The sequence below is a fragment of the Cyprinodon tularosa genome, unplaced genomic scaffold (genome assembly GCF_016077235.1).
Source record: "Cyprinodon tularosa strain WSP-4 unplaced genomic scaffold, ASM1607723v1 ctg8, whole genome shotgun sequence".
NCBI classification, from domain to species: domain Eukaryota; kingdom Metazoa; phylum Chordata; class Actinopteri; order Cyprinodontiformes; family Cyprinodontidae; genus Cyprinodon; species Cyprinodon tularosa.
This window is the reverse complement of record NW_024039562.1, coordinates 318,469-336,144: the sequence shown is the minus strand read 5'-3', so window position 1 is coordinate 336,144 and position 17,676 is coordinate 318,469. Positions and strand designations below refer to the sequence as shown.

At 37.2% G+C, this 17,676-nt stretch overlaps 1 protein-coding gene across 1 annotated transcript; it reads right to left on the bottom strand.

Moving 5' to 3' along the window:
* Positions 1-1,557: 1,557 nt before the first annotated feature.
* Positions 1,558-15,472, bottom strand: zgc:158828 (probable ATP-dependent RNA helicase DHX35). Its single transcript, XM_038271527.1, has 21 exons — positions 15,338-15,472; positions 14,885-15,012; positions 14,692-14,784; positions 13,486-13,563; positions 13,244-13,348; positions 13,108-13,169; positions 10,701-10,770; positions 9,093-9,152; positions 8,610-8,722; positions 8,424-8,520; positions 8,173-8,331; positions 6,768-6,978; positions 6,529-6,653; positions 4,779-4,833; positions 4,443-4,633; positions 4,271-4,348; positions 4,027-4,156; positions 3,821-3,902; positions 3,670-3,741; positions 3,032-3,143; positions 1,558-2,930 (listed from the first exon to the last, which is right to left on the bottom strand). Exons 1-21 carry the CDS (start codon positions 15,375-15,377, stop codon positions 2,892-2,894), a joined length of 2,100 nt encoding a protein of 699 aa, XP_038127455.1. The 5' UTR covers positions 15,378-15,472; the 3' UTR covers positions 1,558-2,891.
* Between the last annotated feature and the right edge of the window lie 2,204 nt (positions 15,473-17,676).

The window sequence follows — 17,676 nt, the reverse complement described above, 5'->3', positions numbered from 1 at the left end:
AACAGCATCTGTCGGTGATTAATTAATCACACTTTGCCATACAGCCAAAAACACATGCACAGAGATTTCTTTACAAATGCTTCATATAAATATGGCCCGAAGGAAAAGCATCAAAAGGTTTAAACATAAATAACCGCTTAGGAAATATGGAAAAAAAGGATATGGTGCAAATTAGTCATGTTAAATCAAGCTTCATAGTCAAACTATGTACTGAAAAACTTTTTATAGAGTAAATCAGATGACATTCCATACTTAATATCATGATCCGTTCATATTAGAAATAGCTTAGGAGTTGATCGTTTTATCACTGTTAAATAAATCCTTGTTTTTTTTTTCTCTGCCCTTTGTTGTTTTCATTGATGTAGAAAAAAAGGTGATTAAAGTAGAAAAGGTAAAGATTAATCTGTGGGATTTTTTATTCGGTTTCACAGACATTAAAAAAAGCTAGTAACCATGTTGTAATACCTACTTTTTAGAAATAACAATTTAAAATGTTTTGTCATTGGTCTTTGCTATTCTTCATGCAGCATTGCTTCATTATCTAAATATTTTCCAGCTTTTCTTCACGTCGAGTTCTTTTAAAGTCCATTTTGCTTTTGCAGAGATATATATCATTACAGACTATTTAATATTTTCTCTTCTAGCCAGTTTGATCAGGATTTTTGAATCATTGTTCTGGTCCAGTCTTCAGCTGTTCAACAGATTACTTGACAACTTTTTTACAGGCGTCTTAAAAAATGGCTTAGAAGGACACGCTTCAACCGATTTAAAACAGTATTTACACAGACCATGGTAAGAAAATAAATAAATAAGTATAGTATTTATAAGGCACCTCACTAGTCTATTCAGCACAGTGATGTGTTTGATGTGTGAATGTCATGTAACCCCTAAGCAAACCTCTAATTTACATAAAATGTTTGCTCCTAATTTCTAACTTACAGCAACATTTCTTTAAAACAAATTGACTCATGAACTGTTTTACCTCTTTGAAGTGTTTGAAGACTTAAAGGATGCAAATTCTAATCAAACCAGAATCTGTTGGCAGATTTAAAATAGCCTTTGATAACTGTATACTAATATCCTTCTCTTTCTTACCAGTCATGTTGTTTAAAGCTTTTTACAAAGCCTATTTATTAATAATGCAACATATAAAAACTTGATTTGCCAAAAATAAAAGAAAATTAAATATAATATACATATACTCAGTAGATACGTGCAAATGTTACAGTCTTCAGAGTTAAAACTGGTTTTAAAAGATTTCAATACTTTCTAAATGCCCACATCCATAGTTTTTAAAACATACACATATCTGCAACTGCAGTCGCACATACGCTGCACACTGCATCATTAACCTGACATCTGTTAACAGTGAAAAAAACACTCTCCTCAGAGATTAAATGCATTCAGACACTGACTAATACCCGAGCATTAACTGAATTTACTTCTAGCTGAAGCTTTAGGAGTATTTGTCAAACAACAGGGACACCTCCTGGTGAACAAGCTACATGAGAAGTAACACAGAACCAATTGGATTGTTTTAAAGCAACAAGCATACAGTTAAGTGTATGACAATAAGGCTTTATTGTAGAGTGTCACAGGAAAAGGACAGATGGTGGTTTTACTCTCAGAGTTAAACTGCTACACACGACTACTGTTTGCTGCCTTACATGTGCATCTGCACAAAGGAGGATGCTCAATAATGTAACAGGTTTGTCTTGGAATACAACCACAAAGTGAATAGGTCTTTGTAAGAGTACCATTTAACATGCATTTGTACTTGATCCTATAATCTAATAGGTTTGAGTGCATCTTATCTGTTTTTGGTGTCTTTACGGATTTACTGAACTAGTCTAAAGACAGTTTCCACCATGTAAATGACAAAAAGGTAGACATATCAATATTTGTGCCATTCCAGCAGTGGACTTAGTGAAGTAAAGCTTTAAGGGTCCGAGCAAAAATATGACAAAAATGAGGTTCATGCAGATGACATGGAATGTTTACAGGTTAATAAAATATTATAACCAAGCATAAATTAAGACACTTAAAAAAAAAAACTGTGTGTATAGTTGTTTGCTATGGCTAAATTCCTGGTTGTGTCTCTAAATGCTTTTTTGTCATCACAGCACTCCTAAATGGCACTTCTTTTTTAATTTAGTTTCACAGCGATACATATATTCTGGGAGTATTTACATATTTCCTCTGAAAGTGAAATGTCATAGAGGCTGTTTAAAAACAAAAAAACAATCGGCACAGTGTGGTGAAAAGGCCACTAAATCTGAGCTATACTGGAGCTTCTTCACAGTATCAAGAGAGCCCGATGCTGATGAAAAATATAAAGAAAAACCCTGAAATAAAATCTGTAGGTCAACATGACAGTAATTCAACAGGGCAAAATCAAAGTGAAGATAACCAATTTAAAAGAAGAACATGATGGGGAAAAAAATACTGGAGGAAAAAAAAAAGAATCAATGATTGGGAAACAATTCACAGTCTATCGTCATTCAATATTTCTTCTACAACATATCTGTAAAAAAATACTGAAGCCAGGTGTGATTGGGCCTGTGGCACAGGAGCTAAAGCTTGAACCTGAGCCTGCTTTGAGTATAGAATATATTTCTAGTGGTATGAGTGAACCAAATGCTCTAACGGGTGCCATTCAGGCCCAGCCTGGCCTCCTTAAACATTCGTTTCTATGTAAACAAACAAACCCGCTAGAAAATTAACAAGTGCTGACACTAACTCTATCGTAGCACCGCCACAGTGTGAAGAGCTGTATAGGTTTGACATGAACAACAAATATACATCATATCTTCATATATACAATGAGAATGGATGGGAGCACAGTAACAACTCTGTCTTGCTTTCCCTTTGGGTTTCTGCGGATGGTTTATTCAGAGGACTCTAGATCTCTTGCTGGCCAGCGAACCATGCTAAAAATGAAAGAACAACAATGAGCAGGAAATAATCAAAACAGTGAATAAATATTTAGTGAATGTGGAATAGATTTTTTTTTTCTTTTCTTTTTTTTTACCTTAGCCTGCTTGTAAAAATGAGGGGCCAACTCCACCAGCCAGGATGACTCCACAGCAGTCACATCACGCATGTAGTATTTTGAGGTTTGCATCACTTCGTTAAAGACGACCCTGAGAAGATTAAAGCAAAGACTTTCAGAAAAGGACGGAAAAAACATCCGTATTAACAGGGAGTAAAAAAAAAAAAAGTGCTTTTTCCTCTAGAATTTCTTTTACATTTTTTCCTAACAAAACTCGGTGTAATGAGTGGTTTTTATCTGATGGATTAACACGGAGTAGTGTTGGGTAGAGGAAAGGGAGGGTGGGGTTTATTCTTCTAAAGTAAAAAGTGTTCGCCTTCAGAACGCATTAGTAAAAACTTCGCAGAACAATGTTTACAGCCGGCAGCCTTTGGGTGATACCAGCTTTGAACATTTAGACTAAGGTTTTACCCCATTCTTTAAGATTACAGCTTAAATGTAATCGTGTTCTACATATTTAGATGCTTTTCCAAGTCAGTGCACTATTATGTATTTGATTGACATATGATTGATATTAATATGTGTGAAAAAGATTGACACATTTTTGCTAATTTAGCCACTAATGCACATTACATAGTGAGCACTTGGAAAGATTGTGTGAAACATAACATACTGACCACTTCGGAGGCTTCTCTCCATACAGCACAGAGCTGGGATGAATGTGAAGTTCAAGATCATCTCGTAAAGTTCTGGTAAGACAAAAGACTCTTAATAATGAGGCTTAAAGCTTAAAAACATGGCTTATCCCTGACTGAATTGGATAGTCACCGATAGGAGCCAGAGTGATGAATGCGAGCAGCATTAGCAAAGAATCCAGACACAATACACCTCAAGATCACATCTGGGTCACCTGTGTAAAACAGACAGCGATATGAGTTTGTCAAACACATACAGACAAGTACCGGTAATGCTACAATCCTGACTGCTTGCAAAATCCTTATTTTGTTGAAAACATAATCATGAAGAAGTCTTACCTTCACTGGAAGTTCGTGGCACTTTAAATTTGTTCATGAGACGGCGAAGCTGCTCTCTTACTGCGACGGCGCGGACAAGACCTTTGTAATTAAGAAAATGCTCCTGACACCATTGGGAGCTTTTCTGATGCTACAGGAAATACAGCAAACAAAAAAGTCCCAATGAATATCTACTTATGAGAGTTCACCACATTATGGCGAGTTAACCGCCACTGACTGAACTGCCTGTGTCCACATGCTGTACCTTAATGAATGCCTCATATACATTCAGCATAGTGAGGTGGTCTCCCTCAGCGACTGCAAATTTCCTGTGTTCACGAGCCTGCAGGGGACAGATTGCCAAAAAGCAGGGTAGTTTTTATGCTCAAGAAGAGCAAAGCGCTTAAAATGAAAAAAAGCAAAAATAAATCTCTTACGGCATCTTTCTTCTGATTCGGAGGCACAACAAATATATTCTGGATCTGCATCATGGCAGCTATGGTAACTATCTCTTTGGAGCAGCCAAAGTTTCCAGACTCTAGGAGCATCTTAGCAAACATGGGGCTGAGAGGAAACTCCGCCATCCGCACACCCATGGGGTCAGTCAAACGGCCGTAATGGTCCAAACCTGCCATGAAACACGTAGACTGTAAATAGGGAGCATTCTGTTGATGCAAACATTGTGTGATGTTCAGGCAAAAACATATGCAATGAGTCATGCATTGAAGGAAAACCCCTGTTTTCAAACTGCTGATGAGCAAAATATTTCTCACCTCCAAGAGCGTAAAGAAGTTCCAGAGCCTGAACCATAGTCTGGGCTGGAGGAGGCTGAAAAACCCCCACAAAAGACAGTTAATTCACATCTGGTGTATCTAAGAAATAATCAGTGGTTTAGATCTTCAAAGACCATAATTGACTGTTATTTTCAAGACACTATGATGCATATGTGAAAGGCAAAGGCAAATCCACAAACAAGTCAGCCCAGGACAATTACGAGTTTACAGATCCGGAAGGAGTGGAGTCCCAGCTTGATGTTAAACTTGTGGAAATTAAAAGAATAACTGAAGAAGATAAGACCATTTAAATGTTGAAACCATCTACGGTTCTTTGAGGAGAAATGAGCTTTGGAAGATTTGTTACATTTACTGGGAGACAACTGGACAGGAAAAAAAGGTTGATAAGTGAATAACTTTGTATAGCTTGCTGCAGACCTCCCAAAAAATGTTTATTAAAGTTCCACTGCACTTATCTTCTCTTTTGGGGCTTCTTTCATATGTTCAAAAACCTACAACACAAACTTGAACAAGAACACAAAAAAGCTAACGACTTGACATTTACAAAACTGTTAAATGTCAACCATTTAATTTTCTTTTTTATCTCTGCATAGTTTTTGTGTCTGCAAGTTGCATCATGGCTGCAACTTCGTCTGACATTAACATATTGGTTAATTTGTTTTTTTCTTTTTTATCTTATCATTTATCTTTTATTTTCCTCCACAATAGGTAAACATAGTTATCTTGGGTAAAAAGAGAAATAGTCCATCTTCATAAGTAGCTATGTGCTTTTTTCAAGTACGCAGCTTATTGACCGACATATAATAAAAGACAGCAGTGAAGCCAAACAAAGCCCGGATATGCAGATGCAAGCCAGCTGTGTTTTTATGATCCAAAACAGCCCGAGTTTAAAGACTAAATTTAACCTCTGAAATAACCCCAAACTGTTATTTAGATCAGTTTTTACTGACCTTTTTTTTTTTACTTGTGTACCCCTTTGTGAATGAGTACTCCTCTCAGTCAAAAGTATTGATGATTGTGGAATGTAAACTAACTAATTATACATTAAAACTACTTTACTTAATCATTTAAGTTTAATTATTAGGCATTTTATGCTTTCCATCTCAAAAAAAAAACATTAATATGTTGTCTGAAAGTTTGTAAGTAATCAAAATAAATACGAAATAAAATCATATTATGAACCTGTATTTATAAAACTGGAACTCCTCTCATAAACTTTCCTATAATCATATTTAAACTTGATAAATTGGGAGCAAAACACAGAACAAAAGTTATAGTAAGACTGACATAATTAGTTTTACTTCGTTTTCATCAAGACACCTGAGCTGCTTTGATGAGCTCCGATAGCTCAGTGTGAAAACCAGCTGATCTCAGGCTTTTCTCTACATCCAGCCTTTTCCTCTTTTTGAAATTGGTCCTCAGTAAGCAAAACAGATCCCAGCTCTATTTTATTTAGCTACATAAAAAATAAAATATTTTGATGTATCCCTTGTAATGCACTCGTGACCACTAGGGGTATGAGTACCCCCGGTTTGGAATCACTGATTTAGAGCACTGAGTTGGTACTCTGTATCTTGAATTTGAAAATTTTGCAATAAAATTAAAATCAGAATTTGATCGGGGTTTTTCCACCCCGTCTTCATTTTGTGCTATGCCAACTTGTCCGTACATCACTTATGGATTGTTACATATTTTGTCAAGTTTCTTTCAAAGTGGAGGAGAAACTCACAGAAAGGAAGCTAAAGCGCAGAACGTTGTCTATCCCCAATGCTTTGAGCTGCAGGATTACAGGGGCTAAATTAGAGCGTTGCATCTCTGGAACGGTAGCAGCAGGTAGCTTCTCGTAGTCCTCCTCTGTTGAAGGAAGCAGAAACAATACAAAAAAAAAAGCAAATGAGAGATTATTCAAAAGGGATTAGGTTTCCTCAGTTACTTTCTTGTAATTCCTTTCCATCAACCCACACGTGCCTGTATATAGCCTAAAGCACTTCCCAGGTCGGTTTCGTCCTGCCCTCCCAGCTCTCTGGCTGGCTGAGGCCTTTGAGATGGGAGTGACCACCAGAGATTCAATGGCAGTGCGAGGATTGTAGGCCCGTAGCTTCACAAATGCACAGTCGATGACAAACATGATACCGTTTATGGTGATAGACGTCTCAGCTATGTTTGTGGCCACCACAATCTGGAAAGAAAAATTAAACATGAAAATATCAGCATTATACATATGTGTTAATATTTAGCTAAAGACTGTTTATAATAACTTAATGAGCTGTTAATATACAATTTTATAGAGGATGCCCGCGCACAGTTCTGAAGTGGTTAACCCCACTTTAGCATCAAATGAAATTCTTCCTGTTAAGGCTTAATATATAGATAGAGGGTGGGGTTCACAGTGCGAATTACTCTTAGCATATAAGTGTTCAACTTTGTTTATAAGAATAGCCAATAAAATGGGGACTAAAACTATATCCTTTTGAAACACCATTAGATATTAAAAAGGTATCCATAAAAAATTAAAAAATAGACTGTAATCACAAGTTGTCAGAAAGTTAATTCCACTGTTACAACGCCGTAATAACTTAGCATTAGTAATGTGTACACTTTAAAGCAAACTGTTGAACCCCTCTGACTTCAGTCTAGTATTGAATCTTGAGGTCACATCTGACATCAAGCATAGAAACCAGGAAAAAAAATATACATAATAGATGTCATCTTATATGGACCAGCAAAGTAAAAAAAAAAATACAAATTAAGCCGAGCATTATAATATTAAAATGATGAGAATCGTGTAAAAGTAAATACCAGAGCAAAACGGTCTCAGAAAAGCCCAGAGTTCACTCCAGCTTGTAGTGGATTATTTCACGTAATAAAAAAGGATGAGAAATCACAGATCAATCTAAAGGATACAGACAATGGCTATTTTTCAAATTTTTTTCTCATTTAAATTTTGAAAATGGGAACCTTAGCAGAGTGACAACTTTGTATCAAAATATCAACAAAGAAATATTTAATTATTACTACAAAAAAACTGCCACTACGCGAATATTACACATTACTATTAGAGATTCAACCGAATAACATAGAAAATGTTTGATCAGGCGCTGGCTTAATAATTGTTTTGCCAAAGTATGAAAAAGACCCAGTTTGGCACGTAGATAGGAGGATTTCTGGAAAGCTAATAATTCAGAAGCAAGGATGTATGAATGGAAGAATAACCCCAATTTGCACCCCTTGTATTTTATTTTGCATAGAAATTTAAAGAAAGTTAATACTTATAATCACATATGTGTGGTTAAAATAAATTGAGTGATATTGATGCCATTTAGCCAAATTATTATACTTTTCAATAACAATACACAGAAAGATGAAGATTTACCTTGCGAACAGTAGGGGGAGCCCTTTCAAAGACTTTCATTTGGTCTGCATAGGGTAGACCAGAGTACATGGGCAAGATTCTCAGGTGTTTCTTCATACCATATCGAGAAAGAGCTCTGGCTTGTTCTTGCAGGAGGGACACCACCTTCTCCACCTCTTCCTAAAATGGAGTTAAATACAAGAAAGAAACAATATTAATGCCTTAATGATAATAGAAACAATGCATTTGCTGACAGAAATACGATCACTTGCCTGCCCAGTGAGGAAAGCAAGAACGTCCCCATCATCTTCCATCTCATGAATCTTCATCACCGTCTCCACTGTGGCCTTCACATAATCTGGGACTGGACTAACAACAAACCAGAGATCAAAGCTTGGCAGCCATCTTTAGGTTGAATATAATATCTTCCCTTCAGTCAGAATCCCTATTTGGACTACCTGACAGTGTAGAAGATGTCCACTGGAAAAGTACGTCCCTCTACTGTCAGGATTCCACAAGTGTCCTTGTTGGGATCCCCAGACTCATTCAGGTTGAAGAACTCATGGAATTTCTTTACATAATATCACATCAGGTAGAACGTTATTTTTCTTTTAAAGGTGCAACATTATAACATTTATTTTCTAGTTATAAGTGTCATGCAAGACTTTGCAGCAAAACAGTTAAAGCACACATGGCCTAAATGCTACAAAATCTGTTATTAAAAGATTTTTGCAGGGTCAAATAAAAGCATTTTTAAACAGAGAGCACAATAGATGTCAGATTTGGCGTATTTAGCAGACTTCCTTGATGCTGAGAGCAGCTGTGACCTGATGCGGCTATCTATCCATCATCAGTTTATCCACCTCATCTACGCTCCTCCTCTGCCTGCCTTTGTTGGTCTGTTAACCTAGCAAATCTGTTCATCTTAATGAGGCAGTCACCTTGGCATCAAGAGTGGCAGAGGCAACTATCACCCTCAGGTCCCGCCTCTTCTTTTGAATCTGTCAAAGAATCAAAGAAAAAGCCAACAGAGTCAAAGAAAACTGATGAGAGTGCGTCTTTAAGAATAAGAAGTTGGATGAATTGAGTTTTGGTTGGAGTGAAATTGGTTAATAATCGCATAACTCGTGATTGACATGAAGAATTCACTCACTTAACAACGAATGAGCACTCTTATTTTTAAATCATTGTTCAATTTTGAAGAAGGCAAAAAATATGAACTAAAAACAAGACAAATTTTAAATATATATAAAAAATATATACCGGTATAAAAAGTACTGTGCAAACATGGTTTCTCAATAAAAAAAATGGCCCTTTGCAAATCCTTCCTGCTGTCAAATCCTAAACTATTTTCAATGAGATTCTGGGGCTGGGATTAAATAACTGCAGTCTCAATAATTGTACTTTATTGATTTCACATTGGAGGAATTTACCTCTGCATTTAGCCCATCCACTTGGGGAGCAGTGGGCTACTGTGCAGCACCCGGGGAGCAGTGTGGGGTTAAGGGTCTTTGCTCAGACACCCAGAGTGGCAGTCTGTGGGAGTCGGGCTCGAACTCAGAATCTCAGGATTCAAAGCTCTATGCCCTAACCACTAGGCCACCATTCCCCCTAGTAAAGTATATATATTATAACTGTTATTCTCAGTGAAGAGATCTGAATGTGTCAACTTTCATTTCACTTTTTGCAATATTGCTTTAACTAGCAAAAAAAAAAAAAAAAAACTGTTATATGCTTTACTTTTAAACAAGTACCAAACAGCTGACAATTGTGGATTCATTCTTGATATTTTCAGTTGGAAAATAGTTCTGAAACTATCTGGAAACCAACAGGCTAAATCTTTGTTGTCAGCCCCTCTGATGAGTATACCTTTATAAGAGCTCCTCAATTAAAGCTTTAATATCAACACTTTCATCCCCGGGAAAGTTCCTTGCTTTATCCAGGGCTGATTTCAAACTACAGTTGGCACATTTAGGCCAACAATCAAGTTTAGCGGTTGACAGCAGGTTGAATATCTAAGGATATAATCAAACTAATTAACCAGCTAATGTGAATTACTCATAGTTGTCTTATTGTATAAAGAGCCAAACAGCAAAAAGGTGTTAAGGTCTGCTTACAAAGTCGGCAATTCTAAATTCATTTTTCTATGTTTTTGCATAGTGTCTGCATTAAAGAAACACTTCTGAAACCAAGATATATTTACTAATTAGAATTTTAATGCAACATGTCTAGTCTTAAAGTGGTGAAAGAGTACAGGAAGTCATGTTATGCTTTTGCTTTTAGTCATTAGTACTAAATCACATGCAAACCATATTTAGACATTATTTTGTGGTGGTTTTTTTTCCTGAAACCAATCTTAAAACTGTCTCTTCATATAAAAATGAAACCATGGTCACAATGATGACTTGTGATTTTTGTTTTGTTCCAAGTATCTTGTGTTTTTTACTTTTCTCTTTTTTCTTGCTAAGACTTTGTTTTACCTTAATAAAATCTAAATGTCAAAAAACTGTAACTTTGAAGAGCTAGCAATTTGCATCTATTGGTCTTACCTTTTTCAGTAGCCCAATGGCTATGTCTGTGTACAGAGTTCTCTCATGTGCTTCATCCAACATCAACACACTGAACATAAGAGAGGAAAGTACAGAATCAGTTACCCATATCAACCCTGGACCAATCTAGGATAATAAAACTAAAACTAAATTAAACCTGGTGACTAAAAAAAAAATAAATACTGTATGGCCGTTTTATTAGGGTAAAACTTTTTAAATGCATCTTTTTACAAATAATAAATAGCTAAGCCACAAGTCAGGAACTTGGTGCATCTGGAGGCATGGCCGTAGAAAGTGGGGGTGCTGCAGCATCACCTAGTGGCAAGATGGAGATTTAAAAAAAAAAAATACTTTGCTAAATTTATAAATTCCTTATGAATATTTTAGGAAATGATTTTAAGTTCTTTTTTATTTTACTAATACGTGTATTTGGATTTGAATTGAATTATTCTGAGGCCTAATCAACACAAGCTCATCGAAGTTACGTTGTCATGGCAACATCAAGCAAGCTAGTGCGTGGCATCTGGCTTGCAGCAGCAGATTTACAAATTTACAAAGTAATAATGACAGAAATGTGGAGGAAATATGTCAAAGAAACGCATTTCGGATTCGTCGGCTCATGAGAGACTTTTATCTTCACGACCTCAGAGTGCACTTGAACATTTGAACACCTAACGTAGCCATATACTTTAGTCTTATTTTGATCTTGTTTTCTTTGTGTAATGGATGTGGAGAACTATTCAATAACTGTTCATAATTTAATTATTTCCTTGTGGTTTGTGTAACAAGATTTTGGAGTTAATAGAATCACATTTGACATAAACACAGTGAATCAGGTTCATGCAAGCTGACCAAATCTACATTGTTATCAGAGGTGTCAAGTAATGAAGAACAAATACTTTGTTACTGTACATAAGTTAACTTTTTAGGTATCTATACTTTCCTCCATTACTTATTTTTCCTACTTCTGACTTCTACTCATTACATTTTCACTCAAGTATCTGTACTTTCTATTCCTTACATTTTTAAAACAAACGTTACTCGTTACTCTTGGCTTCGGTTTTATATTTATAAATATAAATTTAACGTCATGTGCGCCATCCAATGCAGATCATTGGCTCCATCCACATCTAGTGAAAACTAGTGTAATTGGATGAGTCATGTAACGCAAACACTCATTGGTTAGCTAAAGGAAATCATCAGAAGCAAGCAGGTGTTCTTCAAACTCCAAACGTGAATTGTCGCCAACGCGGTGCCCGCGGGCACCAAGGGGCCCTCAAGGACCACATGGGGTGCCCTCAACGCCTTCTGAAAACAGCAACTCAGCAGTGGGCTACGTTTGAAATTGTATTTTATTCTGTGACTCTTCTTTTTAATCATTTATAGAGCATTTCATCATAGTAATCATATAGGGCATTTTAGCATTTATAGAGATTTTAAAGTTATAATGTTTAAAGGAAAATTAGAAATTAAAAGTTAACAATAAAAATGTGTTTATTATGGATGAAGTTTAGGTGAACGCTGACCCCTCTTGTTCATAGGTCAGTATTGGTAGCCCTTCCTATGATTTAATAGCCATGAAGTAGCCCTCAGCCTTGAAATGGTTGGTGACCCCTGGTCTATGCCATGCTACAATGTCTGATTTAGAAAAACATGTTAAAATGTCTGAAAGGTCGGAGACCAACAAGACCTCCCTCATCCTTGGCCCTATCTCAAAGATTTTTTCTAAATAGTCGAAAAATTGAGCTTTCAATTCATATAGTGGTGTCTGGCTGTTTTTTTTTAAAGTTTACTTTATACATTTATACTTTAAGTAGATTTTGGAGCACATACTTTTTCCACTTTTACTTAAGTAAAGAAGCCAGGTTGATACTTCAACTTTTACCTGAGTGTTTTTAAACTGCAGTATCTATACTTCTACTTAAGTAACAAATGTGTGTACTTTTGACACAACTGATTGTTATAGTGTTATAATGAAGTTTAATTAATAGCATATATATATATTCTCCTGAGAACTGATGTCTGTGTTAAAGACCCTGGTTGCGTGCATATATATGACAATAAAGTAGTGAATCTAAATCTATTTACTTATTTATTTTTAGTGTAGTTTAAATAGGCCTATAGGCTCATAGGTCTTTTGTCCAGAAACAAAAACAAAAAATTCACAGCACCCCGTTCAAAAATACTTCCAGCAGAGCCGTCTAGATGCATTCAAGACAACTTGCTTAGGTTCAAACTGAGGATCAATATGGATAGAAAGCAAAAATGGCTTTAAATGTGGCACAGCATTCTTCATGGCTTTAAATCTATGCCATGCAGAATGGAGGTAGTTCTGGAAGCAGAATGGGGTCCAATCCAACACTAATGAAATGGCCAGTGAGAGCATCTTTCATTTCTAAACTTGTACCTGTATCTTTTTAAAAGAGGGTCTGCCATCATTTCTCGCACAAGCATTCCATCTGTGAGAAACTGAAAGCATAAATGCTTTAGTACAGTCTGAAGGACACCACACAAGAAGGCTGAGCCCACCCTCCTCTTGCTACCTTAATCCTGGTGGCTTGGGGGTCAGAGCAGTCATCGAACCGGATGGTGTAGCCCACCTCGTGTCCCAGCAGGGCACCTCGCTCCTCCGCAACACGGTTAGCAACCTATCAGCAAGAAGGGGAAAAAATGGGGACAAAGAAGTATATTTGAAGCAGGGCACGTGTCCTATGATGTGAACCAAATTTGCCTGCAGTCAGATGACATTGGCAAAAAAGTGGGAGGACATCGGCTGAGCTCTTACCGAGATAGCAGCCACACGTCGAGGCTGCGTCACTCCAATCACTTTCCCCTCCGCGGCCCAGCCAGCCTCCAGCAGGTACTGATTGAAGGCAAAAGAAAAGAACAAAGCAGGAATGAAAGATTCTGCATAAATTTAATTTTAGCTGATGAGGACCAAACTCTGCTCAATAAAGGGGGAACGGGTTGCTAAGCATCCATGCAAGGTCATATTGAACCACTGTGGAAGAAATTGTTTCTGAATGCACCTTAAAGGAATAGTACACCCAAAACATGATTAGCCTTCATTTTCTACTCACCTCCATGCTGAACAACACTCTGGAGTACTTTTTTTGATATCTCAAATGCATCTGGAGATCTGGGAGGCTTCTTGCTGTCTGCTGACATTCAAATAATGGAGGTCCATGGCGCCCGAGACAGAAAGGTCCATAAAAGTCCACAAAAACGTGTCAATATTCCTCCATACTGCTCGTCCAATGTAATCCAAGTGTCCTGAGTGGGTAGCATCCAGAATTTACTCGAAACGAAGTCATTTAGAATGTTTTTAGAGCATAAACAGTAGTGTATAGGATTTCCTAATAGCGCCCCCATGCGCGCTCACGATTCTACGGAAGCCGGCAGACCAAACCGGAAGAAAGTGCGCATTCAGCGTCTGGTCTGCCGATAATGCAAGCGTAGAAGAAGAAATGTGCTGTTTACCTGTGCAAAGAAAGAAACAACGAAAGAAAAATGTCTGAGGACTTCAGTGTTGAGGAAGAGCATGAGTTCTTTGCCGAGCTGAATGCGCTGGTTTGGTCTGCCGGCTTCCGTAGAATCGTGAGCGCGCATGGGGGCGCTATTAGGAAATCCTATACACTACTGTTTATGCTCTAAAAACATTCTAAATGACTTCGTTTCGAGTAAATTCTGGATGCTACCCACTCAGGACACTTGGATTACATTGGACGAGCAGTATGGAGGAATATTGACACGTTTTTGTGGACTTTTATGGACCTTTCTGTCTCGGGCGCCATGGACCTCCATTATTTGAATGTCAGCAGACAGCAAGAAGCCTCCCAGATCTCCAGATGCATTTGAGATATCAAAAAAGTACTCCAGAGTGTTGTTCAGCATGGAGGTGAGTAGAAAATGAAGGCTAATCATGTTTTGGGTGTACTATTCCTTTAATGCAAAGCAGGACTAATTATTTAAAGGTTTGGCAGAAACTAACCTGAGGGATCTGTGTTGTCTTTCCACATCCGGTCTCCCCAACTATAATAACAGTCTGGAAGCTTTCAACCAGGTATAATATGTTGTTTCTGTGCTGCATTGGAGATAAATAAGAAAAAAACAGATATCAAAGACAGATGTTCATGGAATAATGCAGCTAATGCGTTGAAAGGTGTGTGGAAGCAGAGTGAAACCTTAAAAACTGGAAGCTTTTGCCGCTGCTTCTCTATAGAGAGGGCTGTGTTTGGATTGAAGATGATGGGGGATCCGGTGGTCTCCGAGCTCAGATCCCGTTCCTCTGAGATCCCCGGAGCCTCAGACCCTGGAGCAGAGCAGATGGCGAAGAGGAGGAGATGTTTTATTAAAATGAAGATTTTCACTGATTAACAGATCGTCCTGCAATGGAGCATTTTTATTTGCAGCCTGTCTGTAAGTTGTTATCAATTCAAACTGGTTTCATATTGGCAGGTAAACACTTGAATTCAGATGATCCACAGTTAAAGCGATCAGGCTGCAGAAAGCACGCAGCAGCACTGAGCTCCACTGCGGACTCACTTTTATCACCGACTCCCGACAGAACCTCCAGATTTACAACAATGGCGCCGAAAAACATCTACTGACTTTTTAATTCATTTATTTGCACTTACCCGGCTTCCAAAATTTCATCGTGGAGCGGGGAGCCGCCATGTTGGCTTCTACGTCACTTTTTTTTTTCTTCTGGCGAAGAGATTTCTGAATGATGTCAGGTATGGCAAGCCGATTTACCAGTTAATCGATAAACCCACGCACAGACACGGGAGGAGGGAAGTAATTAATACTTTAACTGCACATATATCTAGTCGTATGGAATGCCATTTATCCTTCTGTAAATAAGACCGTTTACGTCATTTTCCCGCAAAAATATATGTAAAAAATGAATGTTGAAAAAATGACGAAGCAATCTGCAAAAGCAAAAAAACAAGCATAAATAACTTAAAAAGGATTAATATATCATCATTAAGTTCCATATTACCTTTATTTGTTGTGCTTTCAACAATATTGAAGCAATATTCTCTCCATGATAAATAATTTATTCCATACTCTGTTTTAAACACACATAAAGCACAAACACACTAATATATATATATATATATATATATATATATATATATATATATATATATATATATATATATATATAAATAAATAAAACATGTCTTTCCTAATTAAGGCCACCTTTGTAAAAAACTAAAACAAAAACAGAAGCATTGACAAATTAGATGTTAAACTACATGCCACAATCAGCATAGCAAAAGCATATATGACAGTGTTACTAGCAGCTGTAAAAGGTACAAAGCGAAGCAATTTGAATTTTGAAAACAAAAAACAAATTGTGTCTAGTTAAAGTGAAAGACATATTAAACAAGTATTGCATACACTGTTGGTGAGGACAGTTTCAGAACACCTATATGGAAACAGTTTGCATGTATTGCTTAAGTGAAATGTTGGCCCATTCTTCCTCATAAACAATCTTAAGTTCCTGAAGGTTCTTTGAGTCCCATCTTTACACTCTCCTATAAAAATAATATGACGATTTTCTTTCCAAGTTCATTCTAGAGGATTCCGCTCAGGTGATTGGCTGAGCTGCTTTAGCAGCTTTACTTTGTTTCACCGAAACAAACTCAAGAGTTTCATTCGCTGTGTGGTTGGGACCAGTGTCTTTAGACTCTCTCTCACTGAAATACCCAGGTTTTTCAAACACGGGTCAACAACCCAACTAATAGCATTTTACCCCATTCCCACTGGCAAAAAAAAAAAAAAAGCGTGTCTAACCCCTCGCTGGCAAGCTGCGTGTCTGGTGAGACCATCCCGATGGGGCAGCTTTGGTGATGTCCCCAGTGTAACAGAAATCAAGAAAGTACAAAACGGAGGAGAGCAACATGTATGGAAGCCAGGGCATATCAAGTGTGCTTTTATTGCTCTGCTCTTTTTATCCTTCCTACCAGTGCTGCCTAATGTTTATCGAATGTAAACAGAGTTGTTTCAGCTTGTTAGATCGGAAGCGACTGGCGTGTTGCATTCAATGGTGTCACACAATTTGGCAGGTTCCCACAGTATGCCGATCAGAGCCAAGGCGATTTTAACGCAGGTCAGACACGTCAGTGAGGTGTTTCCACTGCCACTAAAAGCAGGTTGTTTCCAGGTTTAAATAGTTTTTTCAGCCAGTGGGAAACAGGTTTTTTCTGAAGCATTCATCATGTTGGCACTGAACCTAGAATCTTGACCAGTGTCCAGTATCTTAAAACTATAATTTAAATGAAAACACTATTTCTAGGAAAAATAGTTTGAAAAGACAAAGATAAACATGAAAAAAAAGCTTTGGAATGAAATACTCATGTCTCTGAAAATGAAGGCCAAATGAAGCCCATGTTTAATGATTCCCAAAAAGATTTGATCAGAAAATACAATCCCTTCCAACACCAGCTGCATATTGAACAACAGCATCATCACATCGTTGCAAGAACTGCTCTCAGACATTCCTCATCAGAAAATACTGAGAATTGTTACATCAGAAGAGACATAACATAAATACAAATCTGTGTAATACAAGTTGGGATTTGACAAGAAAAGAAGATAAAGACTTTAGAGTTTTAAATACATTTCCAAATAGACAAGACTAATCTAAAAGCTACATTTTCAAAACAAAAATTTATCTAAACTCTTTTAATAATGGCAGACAAATAGAAAGCATGGCAGTAAACAGATCAGTTTCAGCTTAAAATAAAATTGATCAAAGTTTGCATCCGAAACATAAACCTGTTTTTCCCCACTTTGCTCAGGTAGGGGAATGGTTCATAACTGAATATGAGCAAACCAGTGTGACAGCATCCGTTTTAATGTTCGAGGTTATTCATAAGCCATGTCTGAATACAGCTTTTAGACATCAAACATTTGATCACCCGCCCCAAAGAAAAAAAATCGAATTAAATTACATTTTGCTCTTAAA

Bases quoted from the DNA above. Each gene is read 5' to 3' on its own strand.
- zgc:158828 (XM_038271527.1), bottom strand. From the start codon at position 15,377: ATGGCGGCTCCCCGCTCCACGATGAAATTTTGGAAGCCGG. The intron at 6,654-6,767 runs GCACGTGTGGGT...TTCCTTCAACAG, and splicing joins GTGCTTTAGGCTATATACAG to AGGAGGACTACGAGAAGCTA. The intron at 3,903-4,026 runs GTAAGACTTCTT...TGTTTTACACAG, and splicing joins GCCACGAACTTCCAGTGAAG to GTGACCCAGATGTGATCTTG.